At 37.4% G+C, this 27744-nt stretch overlaps 1 protein-coding gene across 19 annotated transcripts in view; it reads left to right on the plus strand.

Moving 5' to 3' along the window:
* SOX5 (SRY-box transcription factor 5) overlaps nt 1-27744 on the plus strand; it is a 650623-nt gene that overhangs the window by 368186 nt on the left and 254693 nt on the right. For 16 of the 19 annotated variants that reach the window (XM_062591596.1, XM_062591577.1, XM_062591562.1 and 13 more), the window contains one exon: nt 25399-25630. In XM_062591596.1, the coding sequence (XP_062447580.1) occupies nt 25400-25630 (231 nt within the window). In that variant the 5' untranslated portion in view covers nt 25399. The remainder of the gene's footprint in view (nt 1-25398; nt 25631-27744) is intronic. The other 3 variants (XM_062591624.1, XM_062591635.1, XM_062591642.1) reach the window with 1 other exon arrangement.

Below are 27744 nucleotides of genomic sequence, written 5' to 3' on the forward strand. Positions count from 1 at the left end.
AGCACTGTTTGCTTAGGAATACGCTGTATAGTAGAGTCTGTTGCCCAAGCACTGCAGAGCGTGTCAAATCAGCATGGAAGTTAATGGACCAAAAACACTTCTGAATTTAACACTTTCCCATTTGATCTGAATTTACAGCTTTAAATCAGGACAGCACTTTTCCTTTACTGGTGCAGTGGTGGAAAACAAAGTTGATGGCATAAATTACAGGCATATAATACAATCATTTTTTCCCAGTTCTTCTCTCTGAACATTTGGATTGAATGAGACTATATACAATTTTTGGTAAAAGGCTATTCATGAAGCATACAAAAAATTGAAACTTCGGACTACATTTGGGTATGTATTAATTTGATACTCTGATCAGTTCAGGTTTAACTCTTAATAAGCTAAGCAGAAGAAAATGCACTATAGAGAAAATAAAAAAAAAAAATGGAGTTGTCTGTTACTGTGAACTCTTCTGTTCACAATTTAGATATTATTTCTTTGCTTCTGCTAGACTTGTCTGAAAAATATGCAGGACAAAATATGTTTTTTCTTTGCTTGTTCTGCTTTTAATATAGCACTATTTGATACTATTTTCCTTAGGTGCCTGTTTGGAAAAAAATGAGGAAAATGCAGCCTCCCACATGTAACAAAGCCTCTGTGTTTGGCCGTCCATTTAGTGCCGTGTCACATTAGTACTGCATTGTTAACACCTTTGGACAAGGCTAAAGGTTTCTTGCTGCTGTGTCTAGAGAGCTGCTGATGTCAGATCGTAATGTTGCTAAATGCTTTTTTCAATAAATGTACTTTTTTGAAAAAAAGTAGGACTTTTTTTTTCTGAGATGTCAGGAGAGTAAATAAAAGGACTAGTTGTTATTTATGCTCTAATTTTATAAGATTTCCTTTTCTCTACTTTATATGGTCCTTAGGAAGTGCTACTTAAAAGTATTACATTTGATTTGCCCGAGTCCATCTTTTTGCAAAGAACATGTGAGATGATGAAAGGAAGATAAAGTTAGATCTCTCTGGATAAAATGAAGATAATATAGGAAACTTAAAAGCTTCTGCATAGTTTTAGACCAATCATAATGTACAGACAGCAAAAATCCAACTTTTTTTTTTTTTTTTTTTTTTTTAAATGTGTGTGAAATAAGCCTTAACAGTATTAAGGTTATAGCCCTAACAAGCTAATAGACTGCCAGCCCTGTCTATTATTCCTGTCCTGTCTCTTCCTTCCTCATCTCTTCTCCTTTCACCTCCACCCCCACAAGCAGTCATGCATTTTTACAGGGAGAACCACTATTCTCATAGGTAGAGATTAAAACATTAAACCTATTAAGCTTACAAAAATTCTGAGGACATTTAAATTGTGATCCTAATGGAAAGCAAAAAAGCTAGTTCTCTAGCCACTACATCACCATGTCTTCCCATAGCAACTGTACTGAAGTCATTTAACCGTCTTATTAGTGAAACAGTTCATGTTGCATACCATAAAATGGGTTTCTTCAGGAGTGGGAAATAACAGCCTATCTGCTGTTCAGCATTAATGATTGCACAAGAAGGAGCTCCTGTATTCAGGGATGGGTGAGGTGAAATTCTGTAAGAAACACTATGAATGGATTCATAATGAAACCTTTACCCTTAAGTTCCTGTGTTTTTGGAAATGTTAGAGGGGAAAGGCTACTTACCCAATGTCAACAACTTGGTCATTTTTCTTTGCTTCTCCCCCTCCTCCCTTTAGGTAATATAGTTATATTTATTGCCAATTTATTTTCTGTGGAGTTCTCCAATCCACTGTGGTTTGAAAGACATTCCCAAGTGAGTGCAGGACAAGTTAAATTTGAGATGTCAGTTGGTGGTGTGGGAGGGAGGCTCAGGTACGAGGTAGGGGGAGGTGGTAGGAGAGTGTGACTACAGTTTTAAACAACCTGCCAATTGTCCCCTTTTTATTAAAATGGCAACTTTCAAGCCAGGTCCCTGAACTGTTTAATTTGATTTACTCTGTTAAACCTAAGTTCCCTTATGCTGTTAATGAGGAGTGAACAAATAGCTTGCTCTTTTCTCCCTCTTCCCATGTTTTTTTTTTTTTTGTTTGTTTGTTTGTTTCTTTCTACCACTGAAATTCTACATGTATCACTTGCTGTTTATTTTAAACAAACTGCTGCATTGTGCCACCCTTCCCATTAAGTTTCCACATCTAACTTACGAAAAATTTAAGATGGAGAGGGGAGGACTGGCAAAGGAAGATGTACTGGCAGATCAGATGTGCCTCATTCTCCTGATTTTTGGTCAGCTCAATGTTACCATTGGGTTACGGATGCATTTGCATTGAAGCTGGGTATAAATGGCTGGGTTCAAAGGTTGCACTTTAACTTTCTTCTTTGCCTATCATTGTTATATTTCAAAATAAAATGAGTTTCATAATATGCGGTTGCCCAAATTTCTATAAAATATCAACCTGCCAATTTCTTTGACTAGCTCCAGTGTATGAGGAAAAGTGAGGTCAGGCACGTATCAGTATAGGACTTTGGAAATCCCTTGAAGCCTGTATTTTGCTTGTGCCTTCCAGGAAACTCTGGCTAAATTTTTGAAAGCCTCCAGAATTTAGTTGACTCCTCCATTTCAAAGAATATACAGCATCTATATTTTCAAAGATTCTGATATAATATTTAACATCGAAAACAGGAGAAAAGGATGAAGACGTGTGTGTAGGTAGAGTGCGTGATTTTCATAAAGAAAACAAAAGCTGTTTGTGAAAGAAGTGTGTATGATCCAGCTAGTACAAAAATGTGTATGTCCTCTCAGGATTTCGAGGCATTGGACTGTTCCTAATGGTATGGCTCATACATCTAATCCATTTTGAGATAAATCACTTCAAGGGATGTTCGGGGGAAAACTGGAGCTTGTTTGTCCTTACTTCTATCTGTATGAAATATTAAAGTGAATGCTTGGAATAGATTGATATACAATTTTAGACCTGTTTATCAGATTAAGTTGAATAAAGCAATGCACATTCATTGTAATTGTGGAGTATTGTGCAGGTCACTTGTTTTTTTTTCTTCAAGATGAAAATAACCCAGTTAAGTAAGATGGTATATGTAGCACCATGGATCTTTTTGTTGCATCTTTAAATGCTTGAAAACACTTCAGTAAAATCATAGCTAAAAGTTGTTTCTCACCAGGCACTGTCCAATAGAGGATATGCACTGAGTGTTGTGTGTGAATCCAGTTTTGGACAAATGAAAGTTTGCATTACATTTGGCAAAGTTTGATGGCTTTTTTTGTCAGTCTTGGAAAAGAGGCCAAGGACTGAATAAGACCAGGGAGCACTGATTCCCCTCACCTCCAAGCTTTTATTGTTGGCTTCTACACAGCTCTGGGTAGGAACATTATGGGAAGTTTGTTCTTCCTCTGTCTTTGCAGTATTATTGTGTGAATAAACAGAGGATATGCTTGTCATTCTCTCTGCTTTCACAAGCCTTACAGTCATTTATAATCATAAGGCTCTGTCCAGCTCTTGCTGAAAACAATCGTAAGACTCTCATTGGCTTAACTTGGAATTTGGATTGGGCCCATTAAAAAGGAAGAAAATAAAATAGAAGTGTTGCTAATGGTTCTTATTAAGTTTTTTCCTGGCACAAAGAACTGCAGATAATTGTTTTTAGATGAAATACAGTTACGTTTCAGTATTACATTTATTAGCTTTTTAAAGGAGGAGTAACCAAACTGGACATATGGGGTGTTTGAAGTGTGATTGTGTGAGACTAAGATAATTTCAGGAAAATAGCTTAAGTGGCAGGATATGTGTGATGCCCTTTGTATACAAAATGTGGGACTGTAGAATTTGTTTTGCATGTGCTGGTTTTGACTGAGGAAGAATCCAGAATGCAAGTATGTAGTCATATTTAGAAGATACATGCTATGATTCTAAGATCATCTACAAATGAACATACAAAGAGTGCAACCTATCTGCTGTAGACTTTGAGGTCAATTAATTAGGACTGATGATGAAAATAGTTTAGACAAATAGTTTTAGCCTTACTAACAGTCTCTTGAAACCATTTATGGTAGACTGTGAAAAGGAATATGGTGGGTTGAACACACAAATGGAGCCCAGTCCTGTTCAGCTGTGAGTGGCTTTGATTCCTTTAAAGTTCTGTAGGTTTTGGACTTGTTACGAGATCAGGACACTAACATAAGATTTTTCACCAAATCTTTTTCCATATTTTCCCCCTGGAGCTGACAAAGATGGGGTTCTGCTCCTATTTTTGGTATAATGTAGGCTTTGCCCCAGACCATCTCAAGACTAATGTAGAACACATGTTAAGAACATGTCTTAAACCTTCCTTTGGAATTTTCAGGTCCAATTATGTATGTATTTTCTCCACTTTTTGGAATGTCTTCTGTTGACTTCAGTGTGATTCAGCTATGGATAACTTTGATCCAGATCCTTTTAAGAACAAGAAGGTGGGAGAGGGTACCACTTATTCCTCTACTTTCTTTTCATTCATTGAGGGGGTGGAGGGAAAGAAAAAGGTGCCGGAACATTTGTTGCTACCGTTATTAGGAAAATGTGTTCAAAGAAATATTTCAGAAGATGATGGTGAAGTTGTTCCTCCTATTCACACTGCATTGCCAAAACATTGTATTCTTGTATGAGGTAATAGCTGTGGTTTGTGGCGACATTATGAAAACATTGGTTTGTTATGATGATTGCAGAAAAAATCCCAGATACATGGTAACGTATTTGTAATATTTTATTGAAGTGAAACATGGAAAATACAGCATAGCATGGAGTCCCCTTGGACTGTTTTCGCGAGTCAGGAATGAAGAAGCAATTGTGCAAAACTTAAATGGCTGTACGTGATATCAAATAGTAGATTTTGGCCCATTTTAGCATAAATGCCTGAGGTTTTTTTAGTATAATTACTTGGTGATATGTATTGTTGGTAGCAAGATGTATTTTATAACGCTAATAATCTAAGCTTGAATATGTGTTTTTGTTATGTGAAATAGAGAGAGTATTAACCAAAAGATAACATTGCTGCTGGATGCTGATATAGGATAAAGTATAGAACAAAAGTAATTATTTCGCAGCTTACGTAATATAGCCATCGAAGGCTGTCTAAGTACCCAGGTAGGCAGAATTGACCTTCTTAGCAAGAATTACAAGGTAAAGGAAGTCGGCAGAATGAATAGGAAGAGATTCATAGAGTCTGTTTACACATTAGCTGGGCAGGCTGAGCTCCTGTGTTTTCTAGCTATGCTGACTGAGAGATTTGAAGTTAACGTTTGAACTTTTGATTACATCTGCATTTACAGCAACCTGCTTTTATTTCTTCTTTTCCCTTTTAATTAATGGGCATACCTAGCCTGAAAGCTTGAGTCAGAACTATTTATATATTTTTTGAGTTTATTAAAAAATAAAATTAAAACAACACAATATGACCTTGACTCTCCCAAACTTTGTGTATTGAAAACTGCGTATTATCCAAGACAGTTTTGTGTTCCCATTAGGTACATAGGTCCTTCAGTTTAAAAGTTATATGCTTCATCCACATATGGTGTCTTCCATCATACTCAGATAATCAAGCCAGAACCTCTAAATGTTCAGCAGGAGTCAGAGAGTGCCCCAGTAATACATGTTATCAGATTGTATGAAAAACAGGTCCCAAAACAGCTGTATTAAAACAGTATGTCACTGTATCAATGAAGCAGCACTTCTGCTTGATTTGTCCTCCTTTTTTTTCCCCTGTCATTGTTTCACCTAGTTTTTATCGCACCTTGCAAAAGACCACTCTAGCGCATTTATGTTTTAGAGAGTTGAAACTTGTGCAGGATTTTTGTAATGCCTGTTGTTAAGATATGTCTATCACAATGCAGAGTGGGATCTACAGCAGAGATATAATGAATGACCACAGTCAATTTCTGTGATGAACAATTGATTTCTGTTTTTTTTGTTTTTTTTTTTTTTTTTTTTCCCTGAGAAAATGTTCCCTTAATAATTATTTGCTTAGCTGAGCTATCTCCTTTGTATGAGTGGTATGTGGAAAGAGAGGCATGATACATGTTATTGCTCATCTGGCTGTGTCAATAAGAATATAAACTGCATGGATATGACAAACTGCCTAAAAGATGTAATGGCAAAGAACTGAACTAAAGTATTTTGCTGTAGGTAAATGCAAGTTATTTTTAGTGTGTTAAAATTGGTAGACTATTAAAAAAATACAGTCTGAGAACAATTTCATCAAAAATGTCCTTAAGGATGCTTTAGCCAAATCAGTGGGGTACATTCTCTGGCTGTCCCTTTTTTTCTGCTTTATATGATGATGGATCCGCAGTTCCTGTTGGAATCAGTAGCAGCTGAAAATGCTGAGAACTTTGCAGCATTAGACATCTTCCTCACACACAGTTCAGGAGGTGCTAGAGTTGAAAGGGGCTTTAAACTCTTAAAGATGATACAGCTTTACTATGAAACACTTGCCTGCAGAACATCCATAGTCTTGTGGCACAAAGAAAAGGAGAGCAGGAGACGGGGAGAAGCAAGAACTACATGCGTACGTAAATTTGTATGAAAGAGGCTAGCTTTTTCATTTTCAGAGGCTAGCATTGAAAGTGGATGGTAACATGATATTAGGAACTCTATTCTTGTTCTTCAAAGTTTGGTTTTTTTAGTAGTTGTGGTGAGTCTTTTTCAATTGTTTCATTTTTTGTGACTAGGCTGAAGGTTTGGTTGGCAATTTGTAGGTTGGGGAGAGGATGCAGCTGGAAATGTATGGGGGTGATGAAAAAGAGGAGGAAAAATAAAGGGGGGGAAACAAAGGCTGCATTAGTCTTTTTTTAAGGTTCAGGTTTTATGGGTTTGGGGATTCATCATCCAGTGGAAATAAGTGAGGAACAGACTAAGAGAAGTTACCCTGTTTATTTGACTAGGCCTTCCTTTAACTCAGTATACTGTAATCCTCTTTACGCTGGTTGTCTTTCAATGCATAATTAGCTTGGAAGTGAATGTGGGTGGTGGGTGGTATAGAGAAGTATTTCTTCTGAAAAAATAAATAAGAAAAAAATGGGCTGGTGAAGAAAAAAGTCCTGTATAGCTTTCCAATTTTCTGGTTTGGATAGTGTACATATGTACTTCAAGAAGCCAAAAACATCCTGAGTCAAAGTCTAAAAACAGTTCACTAGAAACAGTCTAACTGGAATATGCCCAAATTTATTTTAATGATGATAATACTTTGTACTTATGTTGTGCCCTCTGTGCCAAGATCTCAAGGTGCTTTACAAATATTTAAAGGATTAACTTGCACAATGCCACTGACAAATATTACCATTTCCTTATACATGTCTAGAGAATCAGTGTACTGAGCAGTTGACAGCTCAGGTGTGCAATCCATTTCCCTAGAGTTAAGGACTTACATAAGTCACCCCACTGCAGCCAAAGGTCTGAGCACAGCAAGAGAAAAACTTAGTTCATGTGTCTTTGAACATTTGCAGCTGTCCATTTAACTAAATTCATTTTTATTTTAATGAAGAAACTTGCAACTTTAGAGGGACACAAGGCAAAGTTATAATTAATCACTCCTTAAGCAGAAATTCTGCTTAATCCATTCCTTAATGTGAGGATGAAGTAAGGCGAAACATCTGAATTGCGGAGGGGACAAGGGGAAAAGAGGGAGTATGGAGAGAAAGATGGACAGGAGGAGGCAGACATTTCTTATGTTGTAGGCACACCTTGAGGAATACCTACATAAATGAAATATGTTTGTTAGTTTTCCCTCAAATCACCTCTTGACTTAATTGTGAAATTCAAAGAAATAGACGATTGGAAAAATTCATTAAAAATTATTTTTTTCCTACCCCTTCCTGTCTTTCATTCAGTCCGCGAGAGTCTCTGGAGTGTGAAATGTGAAGACACCAAATTGGAATTAATTTTGCTTTTTCATTTAACAGATTGTGTTACATTAACACCATGCTATTGCCAAGCAGCAAACCTTTCCTTTCCTCAGATGTTAGCTACTACTACAGACTAAAGACTGCTGAAAGAATGGGTATGCTGAAATGCTTTCTTTAAGTTTATCCTCCCTTGTGGCTCAAGTGGGCCCTGATTCTGCTAAGATGTATTCACATGAGCAGCCTCACCAAGTTCACTTTTATTGCTTTCTGGCAAGCAAGCTGGACTCTTATTTCATATAACATCATAGAAACTGGAATTTCAAAGCTCACTCAATCCTCAGAGAGACCTTTACAAGAGTCTTTTCTCCTGACACGGCACTAAACGTGTTGAGGACACAATTGAATTAATCAGGGCTACTCGTGTACACAAAATCAACCAATAGTCTATTTATGAGATGACAACTTTGATGTCATACTGTTCATTTTTAGTCAAGGAGTTGTTACTGCTTGTGTAACTGAATGATGTTTACTGTTTACTGATGATAAATCTTGCTTCCAATATTAAGCATGTATTGAGAGTACTAGTACAGCTGAAAAGGATTAGTTATAAATGGCATCACAGGATTTGTCATATTTCCCTAAACTGTGTGTTGTTTTCACTTGTGAGCACATTTTTTTAATTTTCAGTCTCACAAGTTAAGCCCAAAATCTCACAATCAAGCTGACTTCTCTCGTGCTCTTGGATGGCAACCAACATTAAATTCTGTAGGTTGAGTTCTTCTCATGATGATATCCACCTTTCTGCAAAATGTTTATTTTGTGCCCTTTTACAGTCTATCCTGACTGATGGAAGTTATGCAGATTCCAGTGGGGGCTAATTCTGATTGCCCCCACTGCAATCTGTGCATTATTCTGTGGCATTTGACTAGAATAAAATGCTGTTCAGTGGCCTATGGAGTAATTGGTTCTGCAGAACTTAATAAAGTAGTAAGAAAAAAGCTTTAAATTAGAAAATGAAACAAAACAAAATGAAGTATATGCTGCTTAATGCATCTAGGGCTCAGGACTGCCTAGTGAGAAAGTATCTTTTGACATTACCACCATTTATTACAGATTTCTACCTGAGTAGTTTAGATCTCACTGTTTTCCCTGCTGAAGATGGCAGTGCTTAATGCTCATGTTCCCCGAGGAGCAGTGGCCCATTGGCGCTGTCTTAGAGAAAAAAAAATTGTAAGCCTATTCCATTGCTTTTTAGAAGAATTGTGCATCATCTATCCGTAAGAGATTATTCAATTTCAGGCTTTCTGCCCTTTGAAATAGAATTTTCATATGCAGTCTTTAAAAAATCCTGTGCTACAATTGTAAGCCTGAATTATATAAATTTGAGAGAATCTGAACAAAACTGTCTTTGAGGGATGGTTTTTTCGGCTGTGGTGCTTATGCCTTTTCCCATCTTAACAACAGTAATCCAGTTGCATTTAGTATCTTCAAGAATCAAAGTGTTGTCCCTGCTAATGGACCTGTGTTATGAACCAAATGAGAAGGGAGTATTTTAATGTGAAAAAAGTCTTTACTGGGGGATGTGTGTGTGTGTCATGCATTTGATCCAAAACAAAACAGAACGGAACAAAACAAAACAAATAAATTAGAAGTGCTGCTATGATTGCCATTGTCAATTATAAAAGGCTTCAGCTGCTGCTGTGGTATACATCCAACAGTGGTGGGTTATTTTTGTATATATATTTTCATTATTCCAAAACCATTTTTGGTACTCAGATAATACCTGTCTATATCTTCTGTTTAATGGCTATTCTTTATTTCCTTAAGATATTCAGTGCAACTAAACAGTTGACAAGCTTGCATCATGGTTGTGCTTCTTAGTTGGTGAAGAACTTTTTTAAAAACACGTTTGTCAGGTATGTTGAATCCCACTGGAGATGCAAGGCACATGACGTCCGAGACTGTTGTATTAAAGTTAACAGAGATTCTCCATTAAGTTCAGTAGAGTTGCATGAGGAGCTATGAGAATGTCAGATGTTTTACATTTGTCATAATATAGTCCAAAATTCTGCTAAATTGTGTAGTGTGTCATGCTTGATAACTCTGGAAAATGTTGCTCAGAGCTTTCTATATCAGGTATCTCAACTGCGTTATTTTAAGTAGTCTTTGTACCAAAAGGGCCTCATTTGTTCCGGTGCTACATGAAACTGAGGCTGGTTAGCACTAATACGTCTTACCTGTTGCTGTCATTTGTCAACTCTTCTCAAAGAAACATGTATGGAAAAATCTTTTTAGATTTTACTTTCAAATTTTAGGCATTCACTTCTAGTGGAAGAAAATCAGGAAACTGCAGAAGGGAAAGTGAAGTTTCTCTACATCAACTCAAAGTTACTTGGCAGTACAAATTAACGCATGTTTTATTAAGCATAGTTGAACTGATATAAATTAATTGTGACTACTACTGCAAGTGGAAAGATTATAATTATAGAATGCAGAATATAACGTTAATAATGAAGATGTTGTATTTTGCTTTCCTGTTGGTGATAATTATTTCTAAACTGCCTGGAAGAAGAGTTGCTGAACAGGATTCACTTAGCTAGGCTGCTGCCAGCTTTGTAACTTTGTTATTTCTAATAATGACTGATTACACAGGTTGCAATATCAACAATAGTAGATTTTCTGAGAAATATTTTCACAGTGCCTCTGATGGAAGAAACACTCACTAGCAGCTGATAATTAATGATCAATTTGGAGATTATCACAAACAATTTACAAAGGTTGACTTTTTCTTTAGAAGTCCTTTGGATAAACTGGATGTTAAATTACCTGCCTAAGGCTTTTACTTTACTTGTGCTAATAAGATGAAAATGACTGTTTGAAGAGCTCTGAATTGAACTTTTCAGACTGTCTTATAATCCATACAACTCTTCTTTAAACATCTTAAGTAAGTGAGCAAATAGAGACTATAATAAAATTGAAAACTGTCATATAGGTGCATGTCACCACCCGGTTTAAGTAATGGAGAACGGCAAATACGAGGCACTGTGGTAGAGTTCATATTTTTCATTTTATGGGGTGTGTTAAATATTTGATCATCAGCCAGCAGGTAGATAGGACTGAGCTGAAGAGTATTGTTTGCAAATAGAGGGATAAGATGTTGAAGGTCTTAGTCTGAGCACAGCATGGAGAACTTCTCTATCCTCATGCTTCAGTATCTTCTCTTTATGTTGTGGTGAGCAGAGCTCTTGAATTCTCTTCTGTAGTTCCTCAGTGTGTAAAAGGGAGCTAGTAATGCTTATTTACTTCAGAAGAGATCATAATCCTTATTTACATCACAGAAGGGATATGTAAAGAGTAATTAGTGTTTGTAAGTGCTTTTAAGGATGAAAAGAGTGCAAGTATAGGATGCAAATATAAGGATGAAAAATGCAAGTATAAAAGCTCTTTAGTAAATTGTATAAAGGAAGAAGAGGAGAGCAGCAGGATGAGATTTGTAGAGGTATGTAGGTATTTAGGGGCATAGATGAGCTCCTGCTCAGATTTTCATAAGTGCTCAGGCATTTTAATACATATTTGAAAAGCAAAGGCACGTTTGAAAATCTCGTGTGGCAAAGCAAACTACATTTTTTCACACTTAAGTATCTTCCTAAATGTGGCTTACGCTGTATATCCGTGACATGAGCGGAGGGGAAGGGAGTATGGGGAAAAGGGTGTGAAGGCCTGGTAACAGTGGCACTGTCTGATCTCCACCCTGTGGACGGGGGGGGAGAAGGGAGTGGGAGACAACAGCAGCAAGCCTCTGTATGGCCGGCTGGTGAGGTCTCCTGCTGGCGGCTTTCTGAAAACCCTTGGAAAATGCCAGCAGGAAAGCCAGCCTACAGCTGTGTGGTTTGTCCGTGTTGTGAGCAGACTGATGGAACCAGAAGCATGCTGGTTGGTTAAAAACGTTCCCCTGGGAGTAGTCTGACATTTTTGAGACTTTATGGTTGAGATTTTTTAAACCTAAAACATGGTATACCTGTATGGGCCATTTAAAAGAGAGAGGAAAAATAAACAGAAGGATCTTTGCTCTCAGTTTGTGAATGGTGTGGGGGAGAGCTAGATACAAGATCCCATATTGCAAAAGCTGTCCTTTCTAAGGAATTGTGTCTTTTTAATAGGCACATGTTAGCAGTTATCCAGGGGAAAGATTGGAAAGGGGCTGTTTTTAGCTTTCTGTCATTACCTTGATAGTGCATCTGATGAATGCAGTATCCCTCATTTTCACTTTCCTGAGGAATTATCCTAAGAGCTATGGAGTAACAGAGGAAATTGGAAGTCAGTTTGTGGATTGCTGTCCCAATCTGGCCCTGATTTGCCGTGTGAGGGTGCGTTAGGGATCCAGCTTTCACTTAAGTGCCAGCAGTAGGTAGTCCTGTGTAAGCAAAAACCAAACGGGCATTTGTAACTCTGTTCATCTGTGAAATGGGTGCAGTCATTAATGTTTTATGAAGGCTTGTGAGATTTATTTAAATTAATTGTACTAAGTAAAAAGCACTCAGTGATTGCGAATTACCATCACTGGCAAGGGGTGAGTTTTAAATTAGTATGAGGGATAGAAAAGGTGATCCTGTGAAATGGGACTGTACAGTGAAAACTATTCAGTGAAATACTTCCATTATTATTATTGTTATTTTTTGCATTATCACTACCTATAAAAAGAAAGATGAATAGATTTCTGCATAAACATGGTCCATATATTCACACACCTACACGCACACCAGATTCTTTAAGTTTGTTGGCAGGACTGTGTGAAGAAACTTAATTTTGTAGTATTCAAGTAACTGAATGGAGTACTTAATTTTTCCCTTTGCTCACATGTCAGTATACCCAAAAGTATCAAGCAAATTAATGATATGAACAAGATTTTCTCTCTTCAGTCTCAGAACTAGAATAGTAATCACTAATAAAATGTTTTCTTAAAGAAAAAGAAAAGGAAATTGGAGCTTGCAAAGCTTTGTATAAAGAATTTCAGGCATTCTTATCTCTCGTATAGAACCGGAACAAACTGTGCACCCGAAAGGTTCACTAAGTGCCGTGAGGTGAGGCAGGAGGCTGCCGAAGGATGCTCTCTGCCATCCTCACCGCTGGCTCCCTCTTCAGCAGCCCCAGCTCGAGCCAAGGGACGTGAGGCAGCTTGCTGCCACCACGCGATTTCAGTGTTTCTGCATCTCACTACAGCAATGACTAACTCCAAAGGACGTTGCCGTACTGCAGAATTAAATTTCTGTGATGTATTCTAATCGTGAAACCAGTCCTCTGCCCAAGATGTCATTCAAGCAATGGCAGAGCTTGCCAGGTGACTACTTCCGCAAATTAAAGGCCATTTATTATCTCTTTGAAACTAAAAATGGGACGGCGGACCTTTCTTGCTGTAGTTTGCTTGTGTTGCCGCTTTGTTCAGGCAGGAAGAATGAAAACGTTAACTGAGCATCAGCTCTGGTGATAAAATCAGGAAATGGTTGTCAATGGCTGATACAGAGGAATCACTGTTTTTTTTTCCTCAGTGACCTAGTTTAATGTGGCTATAATTTTTCCTCATCAATTACTTCATTGGAATAGGTAGCCCATGGAGTGAGAGGGCCTCCGCCTGCAGCTGAGCACTGTTCTTTCCAGTGGAGCCTTCAGACATGTCAAAGAGCTTTTGGGAGATCTGCTTTCTGCTGCCCTTTTCTAGAGATACAGGGCAAATACATCTAGTCATTCTTGAGTTGTTCTTGGTGCCAAATGTGTGTATGCAGAAAAAGAAAAAAGGGGGCAGAGTGTAGAAAAAGTGGAAAGCGGTAAGTAAGAAAGATTGTTTCGCAGATACTTAATTTTTGAAGATGCTCAGCATGACCTCTTTTGTGCCTGAAAGGATCTGCAGGTCCTCAGTCCCTGCAGAGCTCAGGCCAGGGAAGCCCTTTGAATTCCCAATTCTCCACGCAGTAGTCATTTTCCTCGTAGTGCTTGCAACATACGTTTTAGATCTGAACATCTGGATTCAGATTCACTTATATTATAATTAGGTATATCCCCAAGGGGGAGAGGGTTTTCTTATGGAAGTGGTCTTTTCAGAAAAGCTATTATACCACTTGTTATGGCAATAGCAGCCAGGTTTACTTTACTGTAATGTATATTTATTTTTTTTCAGACTATAGCTGTCTTCTGAAGTTGTACCTCCGCAGCAATATGGGTCTTAGGCTGCTAAACTGTTTTAATACATCTTGTTAAAAATAACCCCATGCAAGTACATTTTAATGGTGATTTTTTTTTAAGTGTGTTTGAAGGCAGTGTGTGGACAGTGTGATGTAGGGGAAGAGCCGAATGTTTATTTTAAGATGTGTTTGAATGAATCTGCCTACATAAACTTGCCAGTGTTAAGAAAGAGGGGCTCTGCCCCTTTTAGATCACAAAGGCCTCTCAGTGGGGGATGGTTTTGGTAATGGAAAAAACAAAAAAGGTTCCAGTATGTGGTGGAGGAGGTAAAATAAACAAACAGCAATGGATGATTACTTCTCTCCATCAAGGCTTCTTTATCCTTGCAAGCTCAGTCAGTGGTCAGCATGTTAGACACCCCTCCCTGTTTTATCCATCCCTAACTGTGTTCTTTGACAGCATTGGTTTATACAGCTGGGTCTTTGTGGAGCTTTATGGGAATTGCTGTTGAACAACAGACATGAAGGTAGACAAAGTACCTATGGAAGGGTAAATGGCAGACTTCCCCCGAGGTTCCCTGGAGGGAAGGATACTAGTTTCAGGGTTTTTTCTTCCTTCCTTCCCCCACTCTCCAAGATTTTTAAAGTGGACTTTTTTTTTTTTTTTTTTTTTTTTTTTTTTTTAAACAACTGTGTTTTAGCGCCTGCCACTGCAGCTTTTCTAAAATAAATTTTGAGACACCTTACGGTCCTAAAGGTATGTTGTCTTTTAGAATAGTCTCTCATTTTCTTATTTGTGGATTTGTTTTTATTTAGAATAAGAATATGCATTTTGTTTGTACTTATACATGAGTGTATGTGTGTCATATTATTAATAGTCACAGTTTAGTTTTGTAACAGCTCCAGCAAAATATAGTTAAGGTTTGTTAAGAGGGATAATTATCAGCTGTTTACAACTTCTAATAAATATTGTTCTTTCTGTAGAAATTTGACAGGCGGTTTTTGAATCAGATATAGCAAAAATGCAGCTTTCAGGCAGCTGTGAGTTGAAGTCAATCCATGTGCCTAGGAGTGCAGTTATAGCGGTGAGGAAACATGGGAATGTGAAATCAACAATTTTGAAAAGTGTTCAGTAGCTCTTTAAACTGAACATGAGCATTCAGAAATCAGAAAATTACAGAATTAGTGGCTTGTACAGATAGATATTACTGCAGCTGAATTGGCATGTGCTTTACCAGGATGGATGACTGCAATGCACATATATTAATGTAACTTCTTAATTCCGATGGTTTTATGAATAAGCATTAGGAAAATAATGTAACAGCTATGAACCTTTCACACAGCAGCATAAGAAGGCTTCACAGTACAATATGCCCAGTCAGTGAAGCAGGAACCCCCTTTGCATCCTTCCATAAACTCTTTCTGTTTTATCCCTCCCGCAATCCACCTATTGGAACAGAGATGGCCTGACTGTGGGTAATCTGAAGTATGATATATGTGTGCAAAACCGCTTGAAAAGAGTTCCTCTCTTTTGAAATATCAGAATGTGTGAGTAAAATTACTTTTATTTAAATGTTTTTTGTTTTACTCTTTGTATTTCACAGTAGCTTTCAGAAGCAGCAATTTTCACTAGTTTCTGAAAGACAACATCTGGGCTATGAAACAATTTCTTTTCAGCTTTAAAAATCCTACCTCAAATTGCTTAGACATTAGAGATGTTCAAAATTTGGAGGTTTTGTTTTTTGACATAATAGAAGGGCAATAATGTATTTATTCCCTACCATTTTGTGATCAAATTCAGTTTGATTTTTCTTTCTCAGTCTCTTCAGGATTATTTGTTCCTGGGCCAAGAATGCACCTGTCCTATATAAACCCAAAAAAGGGGGATAGGGGAAAATGTGCATATGAAACAAAAATGATGAAAAATTCTCTGCAGCTGGAATTGACCTGTTAGAAAATGTTTATGTTCACTAGAGACATTGCTCTGCCGAAGTGTATTTCTGCACGCACTCACACACAACACAGGGAACACGTTTCCCTCTGCCTGTCATTTTCTGCTCCCACTAAAGTCAGCTAGCAGCCCAGTGTTTCCCTGATGTGAGTTCAGACTGTGTATGCATACATACTTTATTAGCATTCTTAATTTTACTAGCGAATACACAGTGTGTGTATGGAAATTTGTGCTGTTTTTGTTTATAAGGTGGCATACATGATGCAAACGCATGATTTTTGGAACAAGGGTATATAATAATGCTTACTGTATACATAAAGTTATGATGCATGGATATAGGTGGATGTATTGAAAATAATTTTAGAAGTGCACTTATGTGTATATTTGTTAGAATTAGACATACATGCAGTAGAAACTTCTTACACTGAATTCACCTGTAATTACATTCAGAGTGAAGTGGAAAAATCATACAGGTATTTTATTTTATTTCCTTGTTTCAAGAAATTCATTTCTGATTATATACTACCTCTGGTTAGAGAATATTGTTATTTTTAAAATAAATATAAAAAAAATCCCTTTTGGGGGTTGAAATGTAGTAAGGAAAGAGGGAAGAGAGAGTGCTTGAACTTGTTTCCTTGGCACTCACATTATTAAGCGATGGCCTGATGGAATAGTGGGAAAAACTGTGTCACAGTTTAGCTAGATCTCAATCAAAAGAATAGCTTCTCATATCAAACTCCAGACTTCTTTTGCAAGAGAATTTCTATTATTAATGTTGATTCCACTGAAAGTAATTCATCATTTAGTATTATGCTTGAAGAAAATTCTATGTCAGCTTGATTAAACAAGGAATATGAGTGACCAAGAATAAACTCTCTACATTGCAAAATTTTTAATATTAACTAACTTTTCAGGATGAGTCTGTGCTTCCTCAGATTTCTTTGTAATAAGTCATTCATAATTGTCATAATTTTAAGGCTTTTTTAACTCCTTGGCTTCATTTCACTCAATGTCAGTGGAAATTAGGTACACACGTCTGTGTGTGATGTATGGATTCCTTGTAACGCACAGCACATCTCTCCCACTCAGCGTCTGGAGACTGACTGACTTTTCTATACTTTTCAAGAATTAGTTTGTGCAGTACAGGCTTAAAATCTCTGATTATCTGACAAGATCCGTGTTTGTAGTTCAGCTGGCAGAAGAGTGGTGGTTGCCCAATGTTATGATACTCAGTAGTTCCAGTAGTGATCGATTCCCAAAACTTTACAGAGAGATAAAAAAAGAAAACTCCGCTATTCTTCTTGTGGCATAAGAACAAATCTCTCTCCTCCCGCCCCTATGCACTCACACACACACACACACAAAAAAAAAAAAAAAAAAAAAAAGAAAAGAAAAGAAAAAGAAAAAAGGGAAAAAATGGAAAAAGAAAGAAAAAAGCAGGATGATATAATAGGAGCTGAATAGTGAGGGGAGGTGTATTTCTAAAATGTTGAGGAGAAGAGGGGGGAAAAAAAAAAGGCAGAGTTAATTTGAAGATGTACCGGAAAATAAATGAGCTTGTGGATTTAATTCAAAATCATCCAAGCAGAGCCTTTTGCATGAAAGAAGCTAGTGATCAGGCTCAGTTTACTTGAAATGTCAACAATGGCTGCATCCTGCTGTTTCAGAGTTTGTGCTGATAGATGCTCATCGTCTTTGACACTGCGCCGTTACGTTTGCATGTTGCTGGTAATAGAACTACATTTTCACTACGGTGTTCCTCTCCTTTGGAGAAGTTCTCAAAATATCCAAGTTTCAAATTCTGATCTTTCAGATTCTTTTCTGCCAAAGGAAGATTCTGATCCTGTAGTTTCTATTCTGTGAACATAGTATTAAATTTTTAGCTCTTTTAATTAACATGCAAACTACTGAAATAAAAAAGGATTATGAGTTTGACAGATATCACACAAAAATAGGAGACTAGGTTCTGGGTTTTGACTGTGTGTCTTTGGGTAACTCACTAAACTTTCTGTTTAACAGCTACTAGTCAGGGTGCCAGGCAAGACAATAATGAGAAGTCCTCTTTGAGATCTACCAATGAATTATGCAATACTCTTTGCAGGAGTAGAACATACTATCTTGGTAGAAGTTTGTCTGTCACCTTGCGAAGGCTGTTTTGGTCTGTTTCAGCCTGGAATATTTCCCTAAATAGCTTAGTCATGCACAGTGAATCTTCCTCAGTTACCTGCCTCAAAAGGTCAATGAAAAATTATGCACAAAACATATTGGGAGTACTCAACATGCATTTTTTTTGCACACCGTATTTTTCTTAGACTTGATTTTTCAGTGTTTTTTCTTGCATGAAAGCTTGTTGCCAAAAATGGAAGAAAATGGAGATGGTAAATTTTTGGTTGAGAGCATAGAGTTCATAAAAAGTATGGTTTATAGTTTTGTAATGAGAAAAGAAAAATTCTAAAATATGTTTAAAATTTTATTGAAACACTCTTGCAGTGACTTTCTTATTTGAGAGTTTCAAAATTTCCAGAATTAAACCATTTGTCACTGGAATTCCTAAAATATGTCCGTCCTGTGCCTACCCCCCAAAAGAAAATCTACAATATGTATCAAATTTATCAGCCTAGCTGCTGTCGACATATTACTATATTTTAAAATGCAAACTTTAAAATAAATGGGGGATTGCACATTCCATGCCCATTTTATACTAAATTTTCTTCTTTTCTAAAAAAAAAATAAAAATAAAATAAATAAATAAATAAGCAAAAGTTACTCCAGTCAGAGCGCAAACCTGGAAAGCAGAAGTGAGGGGAAAACAGGATAAAGTTGAGTTGAGTGAACTGGAAGCTGTTGGGTGACCTTGACCATAGGATTTCTTGTTGCTGTTATGATAATAGACAACTGCACAGAAACATTGCTCAGTTTATATCATGGTAAGTTTAGTCTGTATTAATGGAGTTGACTTATTCACCAAAACCTTTTGTGAGTAACATAACTTATTTGTAGCATATGTGTATTTGAAAAGATATCTGATTGATATGATCTTAGAAAGTAATAATTAGGAGATTACTACATCTCCCTGTGAGTGACAGCTGAGGGCACATTTCATGCACATATTTTTATTGATTAGCAAATTAGAGATTGTTACTTTTTTAATGTAAAATCACTTTAGTAAATAATTCCAAGTCAGGCTGTAAATGACTCAAAGATATTGCCAAGTGAAGTCTGTTTTTAGTGGTATGTGTAGAAACAAGTCGGGCTTGCAGTTCCCAGTGGGACAGAGTGTGGGAGTCTGCCACCCTTACTCATGTTGAGTAATACCTTATTACACAAGTCATCCTGTCAAAATGAACAAAGTTGTTTTTCTAGAGAGGTTCTAGTTATTCAGTGTAAGTAAATATGAATGAATTTGGGGCCAAACTGGAGACAGTCATTAATATTAATTAGCACCTTTTCATTGGACTCTCTGTGGAGAGATCATAGCTTCAATATATCTAGGAACATGAACTGTTTTACTACTCCAAAATATGATCAGAGATGAGGCAGATATGTGACAGAGTTTGGAGAAGCTTGCATTTGCATGTGTGTATGGGTTTATGTATGTGTATACACAAATGTATTCACACACACACGCACTCATATGTATAATACTGCTGCTGTCTGTTATCATATATATTTTCTGTGGAAAAGCAGAAGCTACGGGATTTCCAGTGTGCATTTTCATTAAAGAAAAATATTCCTTCAGATCAAGGGAAGAGTCAGACTGAAATCCCATTAAAGTTCATGGGAGTAGTTTGTAGCATTCGATTTGGAGTTGGGCCGTGTGAGAGAGTAAACTCCCTACTCCCGTGTTAGTTTGCGTTATCCTCTGTGCTGCTGCTGAAGGATCAGCTCCGATAGTCGTGTCTGTGTGTCAGTCCTCCTGCCTCTGTTCAGCATGCAGCTCCTTGCCCGTCTCCTGCGTATGGGGCTGAGCGATTTAAACTCTGCCCATGAGAAAGACTTAGTTTGTAGCTGCCAGAGAAGCTCAAGAGGTGAACGTTTTCATGCCGATTCAGAAACTGGCTATACGACTCCCGTCAGGCGCTGTCACGCCTGGTTATGGTGAGAAAGCAACAATGCCTCTCTTAATAAGGGAAAAAAGAAAGTATTGCACAGTCAAAATTTTGACATACAATTTAAATCATCTCTCTGCGTCCTGTGGACTTGGAGCTGTCAAAAAGGCAAAGCCTATGTTTGAATGGAAAAGCTTTTTATTTCTTTAAAAAGTGTACCGACTATAATTATCCATAACTATGCAGGCCTGTTTTAATGCTGTTTTATAATTACAGGTCTTAATGCTAGATTATACAAAGTCATTTATAAATAGTCAGAACAGAAGGACTTTGGGAGTTTTAACCTGTAGCTTGCTGTAGGTTGTGGCAGCTGATGGGATTTTGCCTGTATATATATATAGTGTTAGCTGTGTAATGATTGATGAATCCCTTAATTAACTCCCAACAAGTTAAGATTTATGGCCTCATATCTTTTTCTCCTGACACATCTGTGTTTGTCACTTTTAAAGACATGGATAAGCCATTTCTTCAAAAGCTTTTGTGGATATTTGAAATGTTTCTGAGGTATTTTGCTTAATGTAACAAGATTAGAATTTTATGACATAAAATTTATGAAATTTAATGGCATAAGCAATCAAATGAGAATGGATGCTGCTTGTGTGCTAGAGGGCACTATCTCCTTGAATACTGGATACCGTTTTAGATTTATTTTGGGTGTGCAATCATGCATAGAATAAACCAAAACCAGTGAACAAATGGAAATCTAGTGGGGACTCTTAAATTAAGTTCTGTTAAAAATAATGAAAAAAAACCCCAGACCTACGGAAAGATCATTTTTCTGAGGCTCTAAACTCATGGAAAAAAAACAAACTAGTGTTATTTGGTAGCTTGAAATTAGCTGGGTGGAACCAGTATTTTTGCATGGCGTGAGGTAATTTATGCACAATTTATGCAGATGCAGCGTAGCTCTTCTTCTCGGGTGGGCAAAGCCAGCCCTTCGCACTCGGTGGCAAAGGCGGGGATCCATGGGCCCAGGGTCGCAGCTGCAGCCCACGCAGAGCCCCCTGGAAAGGAGCACGTGGAGCCAAAGACAAGAGCCTTCTGTCCTGGGAGAGGAATCACATCAAGCGTTTGCGGAATGAGAGGGAGTTCGAAGAATGAGATTTTACTGCCCTGAAAAGTGATACCTCCTACTATAACATGTGTTTATTTAATGGAAGAAATACATTTTTAATTGTGTAGCATTTTCCCCACATTTTCTGCGTATGAAGGAGCTCTTCCTAAAACAAAAAGAGTACCCTTACAAGAAGTAGGGTGGTATTTGAATTTTGCACTAGAACTAAGTCTTCAGTTTTACCCTAACCTTTTGATAAAAATCAAGTTCGGGTCCGTGTTTTGTAATTCCAATGTGTCTGAACAGCGATGAGTGCTGGCTGCATCCTAGTGCATCTGTACTTGGTAGATTTAGCTTGTCTAAAAATTAATACTTAGATCGTGAGTTCATGGTCAGCAGAATGGATTATTGACAGTTAAAAATTCAACTCTTCTTGCAAGTATTAAATTATAAGAGATACCATCGACAGAGGCACTGCCTTGGCTTCAGAGTCTGGTGCACTGTGTAGGAGCTTTTCCCTGAGCTGTGTCTTAACTTTTTTGCTAAATCTTGTCCCTAAGTTGATGTTTGAGGAGACTCACATTCCCTCTCTGATGGTAAACCTTCCCTCCCAGTGGTGCAATTGAAAACCCTTCTTAGTTTCCAATCGTTTAAAGAAAAGATATTCAAGTCATGTAAATTGTAAAGTGTTGTGTTATGACTGAGGTTAGACCCGAGATGTTTGCAGTCCTCTATTAAGATGGTATAATTTGAGTCTCTCACTTTTTAAAAATGAGTCCTCTATCTGTTTAAAAGAGCTCAGTTTCAGATAACATAGTGACTCAGGATCTAGCTGTTTCCCTTCATTTATTGTTTATAATGGGAGCTTAACTCTACTTGCGTCTCAGATGTGGAATCTCAGTTAATACTCAGTCTTAACTGAGTTTTGTTAACATTAGCTCAGGAAAATGAAGGTGTGTGAAAAGAAGAGAATTCAAGGACATAGAATGTGGGAGAATTTAAAATTCAAAAGAAGGACCAGTAAAACCGTAGAAATATTGAAAGACTAACTGGGAATGGATTTACCTTGTACCATGTTGTTTTCTGCTTGTGAACCTATCAGAGTAATTTGCTGCTATAGGCTTTGGTACTTTCAGTCCTTTCTGGAAGCCATTTCAGATTCAAGTAGCTTTGATTAAAAAAATTTTTTTTTTAAATCTTGTATTTTCTTTTGGAAATTTTCCAGATGTTCATAAGGAGTAAATCTTTTCAGTGAAACTTTGTGATATTTGTGTTTGATGTTAAAGGTGGAGGTGAGATTTCCTACAGGCCAGATTATGCCTAACTCTCGTTGGCTCATGTATGGGCAGTTACCTGAAAACAAAGTGCAATCATCTGAGCTCTGTGACCCTTCCCTAGGGTTGTGCAGCCACTTCTCCAATTGCCCTAGTCACTTGGAAGAGTAATGCAGACTGGAAGAATAACTTAGCCACCTTAGTCATTTTTTAGTCTTCTAGCATTATGATGGGCGCATGGTTTGCAATTTAAGCTGGGTCTCATAAGAGCTGTGTAAAGTCGGCAGGAGGTTCTTGCTCCTTTCCTAGTTTCACTATGGCCAACAGTCTAGCCTGTAGGTTTTAGTTCTAGATCAAAAATATGATAATCCCTCTTGTTGGTAGATAGAGGTGGTCACCTCTATTGCCTTCCTTGTGTGTTTTTTATAAATTCCCTGCAGAAAATGATATCATCCCTTTTGGGAACAGTGACAAGCAGAAGGTGATGATGATTTGCAGCATGCTAACTGAACAGTAGAGTGGAAACCATATATTCACAGATAAAGTTTAGCAGAAGTGCTTAACTTCAAAATGTTAGTCAAACTCTCCCTGTGAAGTAATGTGACAGAATCTGTGGTTATTCTGGGTTAACATCAGTGGGAGTTTTTCACACAACTTGAGTATAGAGTATATAATACAAATCTTTCTTACAGAGGAAGGCATCCTCTCTTTGTATTATATTGTCAAAGTGAATTGTAGTGGAGAATTTTGTAGGTGGTTTACAGTGTTTTCAGTCATCTTGTCAACTAGAAATGTCCTGAAGTATAGAGCCTTACTGTGGAAAACCTGACTAATGATTTTGCGTCCCTCCCTTTTTGTTTGCCAAAATTGAGACAACCACTTAGTGCTGATTTTCAGAAAGAGAGATTTTTCTAAAACCCAAGCTTCTATTAAGGCAGTCCTGAAACAAGTAACCAAAATGTTACACTCAGAATCAATAGAAAATACATAGCTTGGTGTGGTGTTTGTTTCAGTGCAGAATATGAGTAATTAACTTAAGGACAGAGTTACATGGTTTCTGCAGAAAAAAAAAAGCTTGGTGTCTGTCACATCAAACATAGCTGCAAAATCCTGAATTCATTGGGCTAATAAAAAACTGCTAGTTAGAGTCTATTTGGTGATCCCTGTCTTTATACATATGCTTCTCTGTAGACACGTAGGTGGGAGAGCCTAAAAAACAGAATTCAGGTAGGATGTATGAAGTGTTAGTCTGTTGGACTGAGTGAAACATTAATAGCAAATACAGATTGCTTCTCTATGTGCGGACAATAGGTGGTGTTCAGAAGAACAGGCGATGTGCAACTGAGTTTTGATTCTGGTAGGCTTCTTTTTTTTGTCTTTTTTTTTTTTTAATATAATCTAGCTTGGCTCAGGAGGCGAAGCTCAAAATGAGATCATTAGAAACAAAATAAGTCCTAACAAAGGGCTGTTTAAAGTCACTGTTTGTTTTCAGACCCAGTTGACTGCCGCTAAGAACCATTCCGTGCTCAATATGCCAAATCGCATGGACATGCTCCACCTCACAGCAGCCCCACACATGGTTCAAGAGGCTGCTGGGCTTTTGAAACGCAGTCCTTTAACTGTGAAGTGGAAAATCAAAATGGGGTAATTAGAATCATAAATGCTAGATTTTTGAGGAGGAGTGGTATTACTTCAGCCTCTTTTCAACTTTTATGTACAATAGTCTTCAGTTTCCTCTTTCATAACTTCTCATTTTCCATTAAATATTTTTCTTTTTTTTTTCTTTTCTTCTTTTGATTATGTCTGTAGGGTTTCTTACTTTTTATTCCACACCTTATTACAGAGGCGCCTGCGTAGCACGGTAGTCCATTATGCCATCCATGCACATACCCTGATTTTTACGAACAATGCTGTTGTAATGAATCCTGAAAGTCCCCAGCATTTTAGTACTTTAGTGCAAAGGTCCAGACCTTTGTATTCTGAAGACCAAACTGAAGTGTTCTGAGTTCATACTGTGTTGTAAGATTTTTTTATTATGACTGTTTTGGATGAAAACTGACCTTTCCGATGATATAAAGGTTCTCTCAGTCTTTCTGTATGGTGAAGATGTACAGATATTATCAGAACAATATTACTAAGCAATCTCAAAAAATTTGGAAAGTAGGCCCAAATGTCACATAAAGATTTGTGCTGGATTTTTATGATACATACCCAATGTGTGTTCCTTGTGTGCCCTGTTTTATATGGACACAATTTATATTTACATGTTGTTTTTTTTCCAAATATGGCTATAGGTAGAAACTATAGGCTATCTCTACAGCGTATCTTCAGTCAGTCATTATAACCTCGAATTTATGCTGTCAAAAAGCTTTGATTATTAATGTCCAAATGTTTAATTGCTTAACTATCACAGATCTGTGAACCTTAAAAGATGATTGCAACATGACTATAACGTTCTATCATTCACATAGGTGAAGTTTTATAAACACAGACATTTTGTCTTGACAGCAAGCTTTTTATCTTATGTTATTTTATTAGATACTATTAAATACATGCAGATAATTATTCCTTAAAAGCTGAGTTGACAATAGCTTGCATCAGGAGACAGTCTATCTTCTACAATCTCTTGCAAATACAAAACTAGATGGGTATATTTTTAAAGGAATTGCGTTTCATTGTACAGTCTTCTTAGGTGAATTTTCGTGTTTAAGAAGCCAGAATACAAGAGAGTACTATATTAGTGTATTATTCTCACAACAAACAAGCCACTGTTCTGTTGCTACCTGCTTGGCCATTGTTCCCAATTGTGTATGCTTTGCAGTGGTATTTGGATGGTTTCCTGCTCTCTGCCAGCACAAAAAAGGCATTTCTGCTACAATGGCCCCTAACCACACAATGACGGCATTAAGGATTTATTTGGAGGTTTCATTATTTTCTCCTCTTTTGTTCCTTCCAGGATGTCTTCCAAGCGACCAGCCTCTCCGTATGGGGAAGCAGATGGAGAGGTAGCCATGGTGACAAGCAGACAGAAAGTGGGAGAAGAGGAGAGTGACGGGCTCCCAGCCTTTCACCTTCCCTTGCATGTGAGTTTTCCCAACAAGCCTCACTCTGAGGAATTTCAGCCAGTTTCTCTGCTGACGCAAGAGAACTGTGGCCATAGGACTCCCACTTCTCAGCACAACACAATGGTAGGTTTGCTAATGGTCTATTGTGCTTACATCCATTCTTTCAATTCTGCCTCTACAGTAGTTTGGCATCCAGATCTGTACTTTATGGAGCATACAATGCATAGTTACACGTACAGAACATGCTACAATAATGTGAAAGCTTTGACCTAGCTGGACTGCCTTTACCCTCCACTACAAATGCTAAATCACTTATGGTGCAAACTCCCCTTTTCCTCACCTTTGTCTGCTGACGTTTAGGGTGCTAACATTTTTTAGTTACAGTGATGTAAATTTGAAGTGTATGTGTTCAGCAAGCAGTAAAAGGTTTTGGAACACTGTAAGTGACAGTCATGTTTGGCGTGGTGTCTCAAATATCACCCCAATGCCAAGTTTGTGCAATAGTAAAACAAACAAGTCTGTACGAAAGGTATAAAAAACAACTTTGGATTTTACTGTTTTTAAAAATTCAAGTCTGATGTGAATTCTACATGGCACAGATACTTAAAAGAAAATTTACTATGTTTACAGAATTATATCAGCCTATGACTTTTTCACTTGTGAGTTACCACCTCTTTATGCACTTTACAAATGATAGTGCAAACTTAAATCACTTCATTTAACAGCCCACTGATAGTCCAGAACTGGCTTTGTATAAAAACATACAGAGACAACAAGAACAGGAAAACAATGCGGTGTTCCTTACTAGAACTGTGGTGTCACTGCTGTAAAGTGAAGTGTTTGAACATTTAATGTAGAGTACTGTGATACATTTTTGTAAAGGTTGAAAGGCGCAAAAAAAGCCATTGGAACCCCAGGACTTAGGCACCTTGACAAAGCTGTCTCATTGTGAACAGGCTTGCACAGCTCTTGCCTGTGTACAAATTAACTGTAACTTTTCTGTTAGTGCCCCATTTGGACAAAAGCACTGACAGTTTCACTCTAAGTGAAGATAATGAATGGACCTGTGTATCTGAAGGCTTTTAACAAGGAATCCCAAAATAGGTGATAGTTTATTCTCATAAAAGCCTGCAACAACTCCATAGTGCTACTTAAGCCCTTACAGCTGATTACGCATGTGTAACGAACTCTGAATAAAAAGCCTTATGGATTATTGTTTTTCTTTGGACAAAGTTGCTGGGTATTCACTGAAGCTACTTTCCTAGACAAAGTGACTCATGCATCCCATTCCTTCCCACCTCCCCAACCGCCTTGTTGCTCTAATGCTTAAGTTCACACAGTGATTTGGAATATTTAATTTTATTTTTGTGCTCCTGCAACTTTAAATGAAGAAAGAACTTTGTTGCAAAAATTACTCATGGGCAGGGTTGTCTTTTCTAACTGGTTTGCCTTATTTCACATTTTATGCAGGTGCAATTTATTAATACACAGTTCCAGTAAATGGGGTGTTAGGTTGTTACTGGTGTATGAGCTTTGCTGTGTTCTGTTCTGTCTTAAGAGAGCATATTAAAGAAAAGGGGCTGTTCCTTAGGACATGTAAGTTAATAGTCAAACTTTTGATGACTTTATCTGTAGAACTAGACCTTAATGAAAGAAAAACTCATAGTCTTCTAAGGAGCCCAGCAAGAATATTTTAACTGCACCTGACTGAAACATTTGGCTTCTCTTTAGCTGATTTGAAGAAGCTTTTCTATTCATTTATAGTTTTTAAGATGAAGAAGTGAGCTGATCATCTAGTGTGACTTCCTGCTGTATAGACTGTATTTAATCTGATATCAAAACAGTGTATTATGTCTCTTAATAATACAAGGTATTTCATGTCTTAGGCAATTTCATTGTGCTAATGAGATACTGTAGGTTGATTTGAAGTGTTTTTGAGGGTTGTGGGGGCAGATTTTGGTTTCATACATACATTAAAAAATTTGCCATTTTGAATGCATGTGACATTTTGGTAATATTTCTCTTTTAGTGAAGAGCGTCATGTAAAAATGATCATCCAGGTAGGTCAGAAAGGGTATAGTCTGTATGTTTCCTGAAAGAAGGAAGTAATTGTATAAATGAGCAATCATAATCCCTCTCTCTGTCCTTGAGGTATATATAGCTGTATCTTAAAAGAAGGAACTGACTGAGTCCAGAGCTTGGATAGCTTTTAGATGGCTTTAATTTGTGTGATTATC

The sequence above is a fragment of the Rhea pennata genome, chromosome 1, assembly GCF_028389875.1.
Source record: "Rhea pennata isolate bPtePen1 chromosome 1, bPtePen1.pri, whole genome shotgun sequence".
Lineage (NCBI taxonomy): Eukaryota > Metazoa > Chordata > Aves > Rheiformes > Rheidae > Rhea > Rhea pennata.